The sequence below is a fragment of the Amblyraja radiata genome, chromosome 12 (assembly GCF_010909765.2).
Source record: "Amblyraja radiata isolate CabotCenter1 chromosome 12, sAmbRad1.1.pri, whole genome shotgun sequence".
Classification (NCBI taxonomy): domain Eukaryota; kingdom Metazoa; phylum Chordata; class Chondrichthyes; order Rajiformes; family Rajidae; genus Amblyraja; species Amblyraja radiata.
Window position 1 is genome coordinate 60,105,411 of NC_045967.1, and position 12,825 is coordinate 60,118,235.

The following is a 12,825-nucleotide window of genomic DNA, read 5'->3' on the forward strand; positions in this document are numbered from 1 at the left end:
CCTACTCCTGCTCCTATTTTCTATGTTTCTATCAATGTTTCTATGAAAGAACATTGGAAAATAATCACCAATGCGTGCACAATTTCAAGGGCCATATTCTTGAGTACTCTGGGATGCCGACCAGCAGGCCCTGGGGATTTATCTGCCTTCAGTCCCAAGAGTTTACCTAACACCATTTCCTGTCTAATGTGGATTTCTCTCCTACTAGATCCTCGAGCATTTATGGGTGCTGGCTCGAAGGGCCGAATGACCTGCTCTTGTACCTATTTTCTATGTTTTTTCTCTTTCCTTTTCCCTCGCCTCCCCTCCCGCTCCTCTATCTCCTTCGCGCTCGTTTGTTATTTTCTGTCTCTTCCTTCCCCGTCTCTCTCTCTCCCATATAAATATATATATCTGTCCTTGTCTCCATCTCAGTGAGCAGGTGTATTGCTTTTTGTGCTGGAGCGGTCCACATCATTGGGGGAACTCACAGACCTGTTTACCCACAGTCCACATTCCCCCTGCCCTTCCATCGACGGTGCAACCTCCGCCGTGTCACCGGGTTCCAATCCAATCCCTGCCTCATTACACGGGACCTGCTCGCCATCATCAAAGTTCACGGATCCCAGGGACCCCCCCTGACACTGGACCACCCAGCCGGCCCAATCCCATCCCAGCATCAGCCCCTCTCAGAGCGCCCCCTCCCGGCTTGAAATGGAATCCCCCCACAATTCCAAAGCTCAACAAACGTGAGAAAGTCTTCAGCCCATCTGATGGTCACCGTGGAATGGAAACGCTGCGCTGGGAAAGTGGCCACAACCCCTCAGTTGAAGGTCATCCCACGGGGCTGTTGGGGAATAGGATCCAGGGTTTAGATGAAGAAAGGTGATGTATTTCCAAATGGGGACTTGGTGGGGGAGCTACAAGGGTGATGTATCCGGTCACAATTTGGGAGGGAGAAGCGGCAGGACAAAGCATGTCCGGTAATAGGTGAACACCGGCGAGGGGGTTATTTGACAGGCTGATTGTTGGACAAAGGCCAGGGATGCGGGTGTGAGCTCCAGCGATAAAGAGTTAGGATTGTTAAGATCAGGGATAGAAACGTTGAGAATTGTGTATACATTGTAAACGGTTCAATGAGGGGGAGGGGGGGGGGGGGGGGGGGGGGGTCGGAGCGAGGTCAGCCAGGTTCCAAGGGGGGGGGGGGGGGGGGGAGGGTGAAAGAAGGAGGTGGATTAAATTATTTCGCCTGCAGAATCCCACCCGGGGAGCTGGTGATGGGGCAGCAGGGACAGGGCGGCCGGTTTACAAAGAGCTTCCGCAGATAAATTGGACAGGAAACCATTGAGTGTGATGCCAACGAGGACTTTATTGTTTTACTCTCCCAGTACAAGAGAAACCCAATGTTTAGAGTAATCATTGCGAATACATCAACTGGCTTAACAATGACGGTGCGGCGCCTCTACGTGGATGCAGTTGTGGTCCACTTGTCCACTGGTCCACTTGTCCACTTGTCCACTGGTCCACTGGTCCACTGGTCCACTGGGCCACTTGTCCACTGGTCCACTGGTCCACTGGTCCACTGGTCCACTGGTCCACTGGGCCACTTGTCCACTTGTCCACTGGTCCACTGGGCCACTTGTCCACTGGTCCACTGGTCCACTGGTCCACTGGGCCACTGGTCCACTTGTCCACTGGTCCACTGGTCCACTTGTCCACTTGTCCACTGGTCCACTGGTCCACTGGTCCACTGGTCCACTTGTCCACTGGTCCACTGGTCCACTGGTCCACTTGTCCACTGGTCCACTGGTCCACTGGTCCACTGGTCCACTGGTCCACTGGTCCACTGGTCCACTGGTCCACTGGTCCACTGGTCCACTGGTACACTTGTCCACTTGTCCACTGTATCCTGATGCATAATATTGCAAGTGTCTCTACAGGTCACTTGTTGCTGTGGTAACCTGGTTACATCCGGGCCCCACCACTGCATCACTTTTCACGTCTCCTCCTTTTATTCACTTTTTCCCACATATTTCCGTTATTATTCAGTTGTTTTGGTATAGTTAAGTAAGTAAATTGTATTTATGTAGCACGTTTACATCAACTCGCGTTGAAACCAAAGTGCTTTACATAGAAGAAATGATTAAGTTTCCGTACATCCATAGAAAATTTTAAAAAGAAATTAAAAAAAGTTCTAAGTTAAATGTGACTATATAATTCTTATTTGCTGAAATAAGCGCTCTACTAATAGATCATGCTTCTGTAACCGCCCTGCTAAAGGATCAGACTATTTCTGTGCTAACTTGTGTAAAATGATGACATCTACTGTACAACATTAGATTATAACACAATTGGTTCTACACTACACTACAATGCTACAATGCTTCCCGGCTGCTCGACTCGGGTGCAATCATCTCTGTTATGTTGTCCTTACGCTGCTGGACTCTGCTGCAAACAGCTCACTACTATTAAGTAACCTTCTGGTTGGCATCTGCCTTCAGATTCGAATATCCGTACATTCGTGGATTAATCTTCGAATATCTTGATACTATTAGAATTTACTGCACTTGTCTCCGCCGTGTGAATTTTATTGCCGTTTTCTCTATGCGATTAGATCAAAGTTGATTCTTCTTCCAAGAGATGATACCTCAGTAAGCTTTGCCCTGTCACGCCAACACAATTCCCTCCACACCGCTGAGCTCGGTTTAACATGTTCCCAAACACGCGGTCTGGGGGCCGGAAACAGCCGAGTAGAAGATCGTTCCGCGCTCGCTCCGGAGACTCCGCCGTGGCCGTTGAGGTCCAGTCAGCGACTCGACTGTACAAACCCGCCCGACTGTACAAAGCTGAATGGTTTCATTAGTTAACTTCTTTAACCACCCTCCATCTTTGGTCCATAGCTTCTCTGTCAGTAAGTATAAACTGACCGGACTGTGTTCAATAAAGTCACCTGCAGTTAATAACAGGGGTTGTTGCAAAAGCTCATCAGGTGATGTAGCGTCTGTGGAGGGGAAATTCTCTCTGCTCCTCTTTCACGGGGACTGGCGGCCCTGAGTGGATTTTTGCCTGTCATTTTGTATTGTTGATCTCCAGCTCCGGAAAACAAGTGGGAAATAACATTTGTGGAGAAAATTGGAGGAAGTTTCACAGAAATTAAAGAAATTAATGTCTGGCAAAATAACATTGAAAGGGGCTGTGCTGCTTGTGAAACGGTGAAAGATTTACAATCCATAATTAGATGTTCATCGGATGAAAATCTCAGACTGTGACCGAATCTCTGGCACCGTGGGGTTATAATAAATATTTCATGTAAATTCTGTCATTGAACAGTTTAAAAAAACAACCATCGTTCACTGTATTTTTACTGAGTGAACTGCTCCCGGCCTGTTATAATTTGGGAGGAATCTGTACGTGAACTGGACTGCCAGTAACCTGTAGACTGTGTGTAGAACAGGCTCGGTAATCTGAGGTTAACGCGCAGACTTCATTGGAGATGGAGAAGAACTTGCTCCCACTCGGGTTCTGTTGTTTACGCGGTGGCTGGTGAGATGGATGTGGGTCCCGCGGACTGTACCTCAGGTGGCGCTTGATGGGCTGGGCAGGTGGCTAGTTTGTGACGTGGCCACTCCTGTATTTCACTTGGCCTCCAGGTTCTCAGTAGCATCCCGAATTATCGCCACTTTCATCAGTCACGGGTCAGGGGATGCGGGCGGGCGGGCCTGAGCAGCTATGTCACCTGCATAGGTGGCGAGATTTTTTTATTACTCTGGGGGGAAATAAGGGGGGTGCGTACCCCCCCCCCCCCTTCGGACGGCCATGCTGAAAGGAGGCACATAAATATTAAGGTATTTGTATCTTAGAAACATAGAAAATAGGTGCAGGAGGAGGCCATTCGGCCCTTCGAGCCAGCACCGCCATTCATTGTGATCATGGCTGATCGCCCCCATTCAATAACCTGTGCCTGCCTTCTCCCCACATCCCTTGACTCCACTAGCGCCTAGAGCTCTATCTACCTCTCTTAAATCCATCCAGTGATTTGGCCTCCACCGCCCTCTGTGGCAGGAAATTCCACAAATACTTGAGGTACAAGTGACTAGTGGGTCGGTGAAACAAGAGGTTAAGAATGTTAACGGCATGTTGGCTTTTATTGCAATGGGGTTGGAGTTTTGAAATAGGGAAATTGTGCCATAATTGTAACTAGAATATCTAGAATGTTGTGCATAGTTTTAGTTGGCCAAGTGTACAGAACATGACAACACACTCAGCCCACTGGGATCAGAAGATCATCTTCTCATGTAAGACTGAAGAAGTTAGATCTGTATTCTTTAAAGACTGGAAGAAGATGTCGTCTTTTTGAAACATTCGAGACCCTTGGAGGTTTGACTAGATGTTGATATGGTTTCATTGGTGAGAGCTTGTTGAACGCGGTGGCAACGTCACACTGAGTCTCCCCGGGAGAGTTATCTTCTGTTCCCCGGCGGGTTGGTGCGCTTAAGGTGTTTGCAGTGAATTGGTTGTGAAGATTACAGCAGTGACAACAGCTTTTAAAATAATTCATCAGCTGTGAAATAATTTGGAACCTAATGAAGATGTGAAAGATGATATTTATTTTCCATTCGCGCATCCGCGATGACTTGCAGCAACTCAGTAACGGATTCTTTATTGCGGATGACTAGGATCAGTGGGAAATGCAGCTTTCACCACTCTCTGGGCATTCTCCACAAGGTCATCCAGTGCGTTGTTCAGCAGCTTGTAAGTCATTCCAAATGACGATACTGCCCCGAAGATGGAGCCAATGACTGGTATAAAGTCAAGGGCCAATTCCACCACTGAAACAGCAACAAAACCGGTACGCAACAACATTAGTGCCACAAACTCCTCGTTTATTTCACCCACCAGTGGGGTTGTCACTACTGCTTTCAGAAATTCCACAGGTGTCTTTGCAACATTGGCCAGTCTCTGAATGGAGGCATCATCCAGGCCGAGACTTTTGCGGAAACCTATTATTGCAGCCACTAGTATCCCGAGGTCAACGGCGACAGACAATCCGGGAACAGGCAGCGCTCCCACAACTCCTGAGGCTATTGCCAACATCCAGATACGTTCCTTCAACTGGGCTCGTTTCTGCTCCACAATCTTCACTGTTGTGCTTGAAAGTGACATCAATAAAGCATCTTTTTTTATTCCATTGAGATTATTTAGAAGCGTTTGCTCTAAATTATCTAAATTAATCTTTTCGGGGGGAAGGCATGATATCAGGAAAATAATGGGTTCTGAAATCCCCGCTTCCATCAAATAGCAACTTAATTTTTGCTTCATCTCAGTAAGTACCATTTTTGTGTCAAAAACTTTACCCTCCATTTCTAAAGAACGGATGTCGTTGTCAATTTTACTTCGTACGAAGTAGAACTTCTTCCCCAAGTTTTGAATCACCTTGGCGACATTTGCATCGTTTTCGGTGAATCGACTCTGTGAGATTATTATGAAAAAATCGTATGTATTAAATTCCATTTTGCTCACGTAATCCTTCATTGGAAACTTTGCTGTTCCAGCTCCCGGCAGGTCCCAGAAGCAAACATTAGGGAAGTTGGGATGTTTGTATGGAGTTCGCTCCATTGTGGTTTCATTGACTCCAGATTTAGCTGCACCCTCATCGCAGCCCCGCAGCCCCCTCATGGCGTTGATGAAGGTGGATTTCCCTGCACCTGCTTCTCCTGTCACAGCGATGTTAAGCTCTGCATTTTCTATATCGTTCAATTTCTTCACAATCTTAGTCGCAAACATGCTCAGCCCACCCTGCTCATAACTAGATTGCAGTTTATTGATTTCTCGCTGACTGAAGTATACAGATTGTGAAGACGAAGCCATCGTCTCTCTGTGGAAAGAAATGAACATATTGTATTTTTAATACATCTCTAAATGTGTATTTCATGAGACACAGAAGCAAAATCACAGTCACGTGTTTGTGATCAAAGCTGAGATCACTGGACCTGAATGTCCCACTTCACAGAGATAGCGGGACACACTGGGCTGAAGATTCAATGAACCGGTCACTCATTAACACCTTCCCATTCCCACACAGACCTTTCTGTCCTGGGTCTCCTCCACTGTCAGAGTGAGGCTAAACACAAATTGGAGGAACAGCAGGGAGCGAATGTTGGGCGAGTCCAGAACCAGGGGCCACGGTCTTAGAATAAAGAGAAGGCCATTTAAGACTGAGGTGAGAAAAACCGTTTTCTGTGAGTTTTGTGAATTTATGGAATTCCCTGCCACAGAGTGCAGTGTAGGCCAAATCACTGGATGGATTTAAGAGAGAGTTAGATAGAGCTCTAGGTGGCTAGTGGAGTCAAGGGATATGGGGAGAAGGCAGGGACGGGTTATTGATCGGGGACGATCAACCACGATCACAAAGAATGGCGGTGCCGGCTCGATGGGCCAGATCCGATCCTGCTGCCGATGAGACGTCGCTCTCCCGTCTCCCCCGTCTCTCTCTTCTCTCTCTCTCTCTCTCTCTCTCTCTCTCTCTCTCTTTTTTTAAATTTTTTTTTTAAATTCCAAGACTTTATTCAACACATCAAATAATACAACAGATCACGTCATACACAAAACGAAATTACATTATACCAAGTGTCATTATAGTACAACATTACAATCATTATTCACAATACTCTCAACCCCTCGCGGTGACCAGCGCCCACGGAATACCTCCAAAGTCCCCGTGAACACCGCATGTTCCCTCTCCAGGGACACACGTGCACGGACGTAGGCCCGAAAGAGGGGCAAGCAGCCGACCCTTGCCTGACCATCCATCGCCTGCTGCCTGGACCCGCGTATGGCCATTTTGGCCAGGCCCAGGAGTAGACCGACAGGTAGGTCCCACCCTCCCACTTGGCTCTCCCCACAACCTGCCTTGTGTCCAAACACAAGTATCGTAGGACTAAAATGTAACCAGAACTTTAGCAACAACCCCTTCAGATATTGATACAGGGCAGTAGCCTCTCACACTCCATATAAATGTGGAACACGGTCTCTTCCTCGCTACAAAAAATACAGGCAGCGGACGAGTCCGTGAACCGACTCAAAAGTTTGTTACATGCCACCGCTCCGTGCAGCACTCTCCACCCCAGGTCCCCAATGTAAAGGGGGACAACTCCCGTGTAGAGGGACCCCCACTGGGGACCTTCCCCGCCTTCAGGTGGTAACACCGTCCGCCATGGAGTGTCGGGACGGGAGACGAAGGCAAGGAGGTGCAGAATGTGCAGGAACATTCTATACAGTGAGCGTCTCTTCGCGTCACGAAACGGCACGCTAATCATCTCCGAAAGGCGGCTCAGGTTGTATGGAGCCGGTGCCCGAGATATATCCCGGAACCGAGGCCCGACGAGCAGATCTGACGGAGCGGGTAAGAGCTCATTCAAAACCACTCTAGGCTCGCGCCTCTCCTCGACACCCGCCATGATTTGGTGAGGACCGGCCACTCCCGCAGCCGCAACATCCCCCTCCCCTAGTGGCGCCACACGCTGGCTGAAAACAACCAGATTCCTCACTCTTAACACATCCCGGTAGAAAACAGGCAAGCCCCTTAGGGCGGGTCGACTGATGCCCGCCTCCGGGAGCCGCGAGACCCCCCTTAGACAACGACCCCGTCGGAAAAATACGTGGCAAAAACGTGCCATCTGGGGGGGGTTCTCTATATACATATACCTCCTCAGTCCTGAGGCGGAGAGCCGCCACCTGGGTACGCACGCATACCAAGGACTGGCCCCCCTCCTCTAACGGGAGACTCAGGACCGCTGCGGAAACCCAGTGCTTCCTATTTCCCCAAAAGAAATCCACCAGCTTCATCTGTAAAGCATTTACAAAAATGGAAGGCGGGACAAGAGTAGCCAGCCGGTACCATAACATGTAGGCCACCAGCTGGTTTATGACCAACACCCTCCCCTGAAAAGAAAGAACTCCAAGCAGGCCTGACCAGCGCCCCAGCCTGGCAACCACTTTCGTCTCCAACTCCTGCCAGTTTGCCGGCCAAGCATCCTCAGTGGGACTCAAGTACACCCCCAGATAGAGGAGGTGCGTGGTGCTCCACGCAAACATTACCATCTCCTCTGGCAGGGAGTCCACCTGCCACTGACCCACTAAAAGTCCAGAGCACTTGCTCCAATTAATCCTGGCAGAAGATGCAGCCGAGAATATCTTCTGGCAATCACGCATCCTCCGCAGGTCACCAGGATCGGTGAACATAAGGAGTACATCATCAGCATACGCCGAAAGAACCAACTCCACCCCCGGGCCCGGTTGGGCCAGGCCTGTCAACCTCCTCCGAAGAAGACACAGGAACGGCTCCACACAGACCGCGTACAACTGACCTGACATGGGGCACCCCTGACGGACCCCCCTCCCAAAATGAAAGGGAGCCAACAACGCACCATTAACCTTCACAAGACACTCCACTGCAGCATACAAGAGGCGGACCCGGGCCACAAAATGCGGTCCAAATCCGAACGCTTGCAACGTCCCGAAAAGGTATTCATGCTCTACCCTGTCAAAAGCCTTCTCCTGATCAAGAGACAGAAAAGCAGCTGACTGACCAGTTCCCTGTGCTAGATGAATCAGGTCCCTAACCAGGTGGATGTTATCCTGAATGGACCGACCAGGGACTGTGTAGGACTGGTCATAGTGAATCAACTGAGACAGCACGGAGCCCAGGCGATTTGCCATCGCCCGTGCAAAAACTTTATACTCTGTGCATAGGAGAGAGACCGGGCGCCAGTTTTTCAACAAGCGGAGTTCCCCCTTCTTGGGCAGCAGGACAACAACTGCTCTACGCCACGAGAGGGGCATCTCCCCGGTCGCCAGGCTCTCCCCTAGAACCAACATGTAATCACCCCCCAGGATACCCAGAAGGCTCTTACAAACTCTACCGTCAGCCCATCCAGCCCGGGGGACTTACCCCTCCTGCAATGCACGAGTCAACTCCTCCAAAGGTAAAGGGCCATCAAGAATATCGGCCTCCTCCCTATCAATAATCGGTAGACTCTCCCACAGGTCCTGCTGAGCTTCCCCACTAACTCCACCTGCGGTGAACAGGGATCCATAAAAGGACCTGAACAAGGCACTAATCCTCTCTGGATCCGTGACAGAGGAGCCATCATCTGCTAGCAGCTCCACGAGCTGTTTGCGGGCTCCCCGCCCTTTCTCCAGAGAGAAAAAGAAAGGCGAAGCTCGATCCAGATCGTGCAGCATCTGGACCCGCGCCCTCACATACGCGCCTCGGGACCTCTCAAGTTGCAGGTTCCTCAGGGCTTCCTTCTTCTCATGAAACACACTCCATTCGCAAGATTCACCTCCAACCTGACCCAGGCGAGACTCTGCGTCCCTCAGCTCCCTCTCAAGCTTCTCAAACGCTGAGTCCCGCCGCCCGGTCGACCCCCACGTGTATTCCTTACAAAAAATACGGATGTGAGCTTTCCCCACATCCCACCACTGCCTTAGGGAAGAGAAGCACCTCTGCCTCTCTCTCCACCTCACCCAAAACCGACTGAATGACTCCCGGAAACACTGATCCTCCAGCAGCCGGTTATTAAAGTGCCAGTACGCAGACCCGGCCCGAGCGCACGCTGGATTAAAATCCGCACGCACCAGACAATGGTCCGAGCATGGCACCAGCTGCATTGAGGCCGCTGAGACATGGGAAACAAACGCTCGGGAGATATATATTCGATCAATGCGGGATCCACTGCCCTCAGACCTCCGCGAAAAAGCAGTGGAGTCTGGGTTGAGGTCCCGCCACACATCAACCAACTCAAAAGAATCAATCAACCCTCTCAGCTTCTTCGCTACAGCAGGGGCACACTGAGTACCAGAACGATCTCGCACCTCAAGTGTGCAGTTAAAGTCCCCCCCAAGGAAGACACACTCTCCCCTATCAATAGTGCTCAACAGAGCACTCACCTCCTGAAGTAGGCCGGACTGCATCGTGCCGGAGCTGGGGGCATACACGTTAATGAAATGCAACGGCAACTGCCAGATGGAGCAAACGTCCTGGCACAACTTCTTGCACTTTTATAATATTGGGCAAGAAATTCTGAGCCAACAGAATGGCCACCCCACTGGAATTTGAGCTAAGATGACTCATATAGACCTCACCTTCCCACTCCAATCTCCAGGTGGGTTCATCACTGACAACAGTATGCGTCTCCTGCAGAAAACACACTGCAAATTTTCCCTCCCTAAGGACCGATAAAAGCTGGAATCTGCGAAAACTCGCTCTACTCCCGTTTAAATTTAGGGTAACTAACGTGAATGCACTGGTACATTAGTTTGAAATCCTCCCACTTCTCCTGGGCTCTGTAGCCCTCTCTCTTAGGAACTCCAAAAAGCCCCTAAGCTGGCCCTGCTCAGAGCCTGGAAGACCACTATCCTCGCTGGCAAGGATAGCCTCGAGAGTTTCAACTAAGGCCGACAGATCACCCCACCGTCTCTTAGCAGCCTCAAACTTTGTCTTGTTGGTTCGACTTGTTTTTAGGAATTCCAGCAACTCGCAGATAATAGCACTTGCATGAGACTCATCCTTGGTTCCTGGGCTGTCGGCCAAGTTTCTCGCACCTGACACAACACGCTCAGCATCACCAAGGTCATTTTCAGAAGTCGAAAGACCAGAGCTCTCTGGAATTTCGCCAACCCCTTCACACAAACTGGCCCCATCCCTCTCCCCCTCCTCCGACATGTCACCACCCCCAGGATCAATGCCGGGGAAGGGTCCCGAAGCCCCTATCCGCATCACGCAGCCCACTGCCTGGCTGGGCTCCTGCGCTCTGTCCTCACCCTCCACATCTGGGCCTGGGGAAGAGAAAACAAGAGGCACCCCCAGGGTCTGTGGTAAACTGGCACCCCCAGAATCCGAAAGAAGGTCGCTGCCCGAAACAACTCCGACCTCCCCAGCACCGAAAGCACCCCCTCCACTGGCAACACCCAGAGGCTCTCCACCAGTCTTTTTTCTCTCCCCTGCCAACTCAGCCGGCAGTACAATACACACCTCGGCACCTCCACTGGCTCCAATATTGAGCACTGATTGGTACACCATTCCCCCGGCCCCCCTCCCTCGGGCTGACTCTGCTCATCCCCCGTCTCAGGGTCCACACTACCAGGGGAGCTTACCCCACCCTCCTGCGTGCTAACACCCTTAGTAGGCCTCTGAAACGAGGGGACCTCCTCCGACCCAGAGGACGCACCCCCAGGGGAGCCAAGATCAACACACGATGAGATACCTCCCTCGGAGGGCCCCTGTGATGAAAGAACCTCCCCCCGCCCAGAGGACACAGCTCCAGAGGGGTCTACCCCGTCACCTGACCCTATGGTACCCTCGAGAGAACCCTGAAGCGGAGGCTCAACCTCCAACCCAGTAGACGTCATTTCCTGACCTCCACCCACATCGGTGGTGGAAGGACTGGAAACTGCACCCCCCTTACTTTGGACTCACGTCCATGCTCTTCCTTGCCAGGCCCAATCCTCCTTTTTGTCCCACTAGCATGCGGCGGTGTGGTGACCTCCATAAAGGAAGGGTCTTCCGCCTCCACACTACCCCCAGCCACTTTACCACCCGCACGTGTTACCTTCCCTACTCCCGTCAGAGCCACCTCAGCTCCTTGCTGGGCCACGGCAGTTTCACTCTGGGCCTCCCTGGAGCTAACAGGCACCTCTTGGGTGATCTCCGCACTCGGCAGTTGCACACCCACCTGCTTTTGACTCGCTTGGGTGATCTTTTTCTGCTTTTTCTTCCTCTTCTTCTGCCGCTCCCATTCCTCTCCACCCTCCCCCTGTGCCTCACCTTCAGCCACCCCCACATGTTCAGAATGTAGGGGGCGGGGGCCCTCGCTGCCCCGGGTCCCCAAGGCGGAAACTACAGACCCAGAAGGGCTATCCCCGCTGCCCCGGATCACCGAGGCAGTGCCAGCAGCCCCAGCCAGGTCAGCGATTCCACCCCGCCCCTCCGAGGCATGACGAGCCACCGCTGATGGGCCAGCAGTGCGTTCCTGGGCCGCTGCGCTAGAGGTTCTGGCAGCGACCCCGTGATTAGGACATTCCCTACGGAGATGTCCATAACCACCGCACGCATGACACCGTGCCTTTCCCCAACTCCAACGCACGGTTCTAGGGAGACCCCTACACTCCACCTCGAAACTCCCCTCATCGCCTTCCCCCTCCCCCACCTTTACAAACACCCTCCTTTTGAAACTGAGAATCCCTTTTTCCTCCGGGTCCCCCCCCGGATGCATGAGCCTAAAGCACTTAGACCGCACCTCCCCAATCTGAGACAGGTGTGGAATGAGTGTCGCATCCGGAATACATGTAGGGCAACTCCGCAGGAGAACCAGTCTCACCCTGGACACCCATGGGTCCACCTGTATATGGACCCCCCCCCCCCCCACTGAAATCCCCCTCTCCACCACTGTGGCCACATCCTCCCGTTTCTTCAATATCATCTCAACCTTTCCCCTCTCGAGCTCGGAAGAGACAATAGCCCCCCTACCAAGAAGGGCATTCATAGCCTTCGTAATTGCTCCCCTGGACATCTGGGGCCCAGTTTGAACCGAGATACCAAAACTGTCCCAGTCCAAGTCAACATGAGGCTCATGTTCAGATGGTCTCGCTTCCGCTGCTAATGTCGCTGCTGCGTAGCTCCTTGCCTTCGTCCGCGCCCCCGCCATCGCCATCCGGGCAGAGGCACAAACCAGCTCCCGTCCCTCCAGCAGCTCAGCAAATTAATTCCCAGGGACAGTCACAGTCCAAAGCAATCCTCAAAAAGCAAAGTCCTCCAGCTGAAGAAGGAAAGTTCCAAACTCGTCC

General features: G+C 51.6%; 1 protein-coding gene across 1 annotated transcript in view; it reads right to left on the reverse strand.

The window, feature by feature from the left end:
• Window positions 1–4,308: 4,308 nt before the first annotated feature.
• Window positions 4,309–12,825, reverse strand: part of LOC116979330 (interferon-inducible GTPase 5-like) — a 159,599-nt gene continuing 151,082 nt past the window's right edge. The window contains exon 3 of the mRNA XM_033030936.1: window positions 4,309–5,854. Coding sequence (XP_032886827.1) covers window positions 4,639–5,847 — 1,209 coding nt within the window. The 5' untranslated portion in view covers window positions 5,848–5,854 and the 3' untranslated portion in view covers window positions 4,309–4,638. The remainder of the gene's footprint in view (window positions 5,855–12,825) is intronic.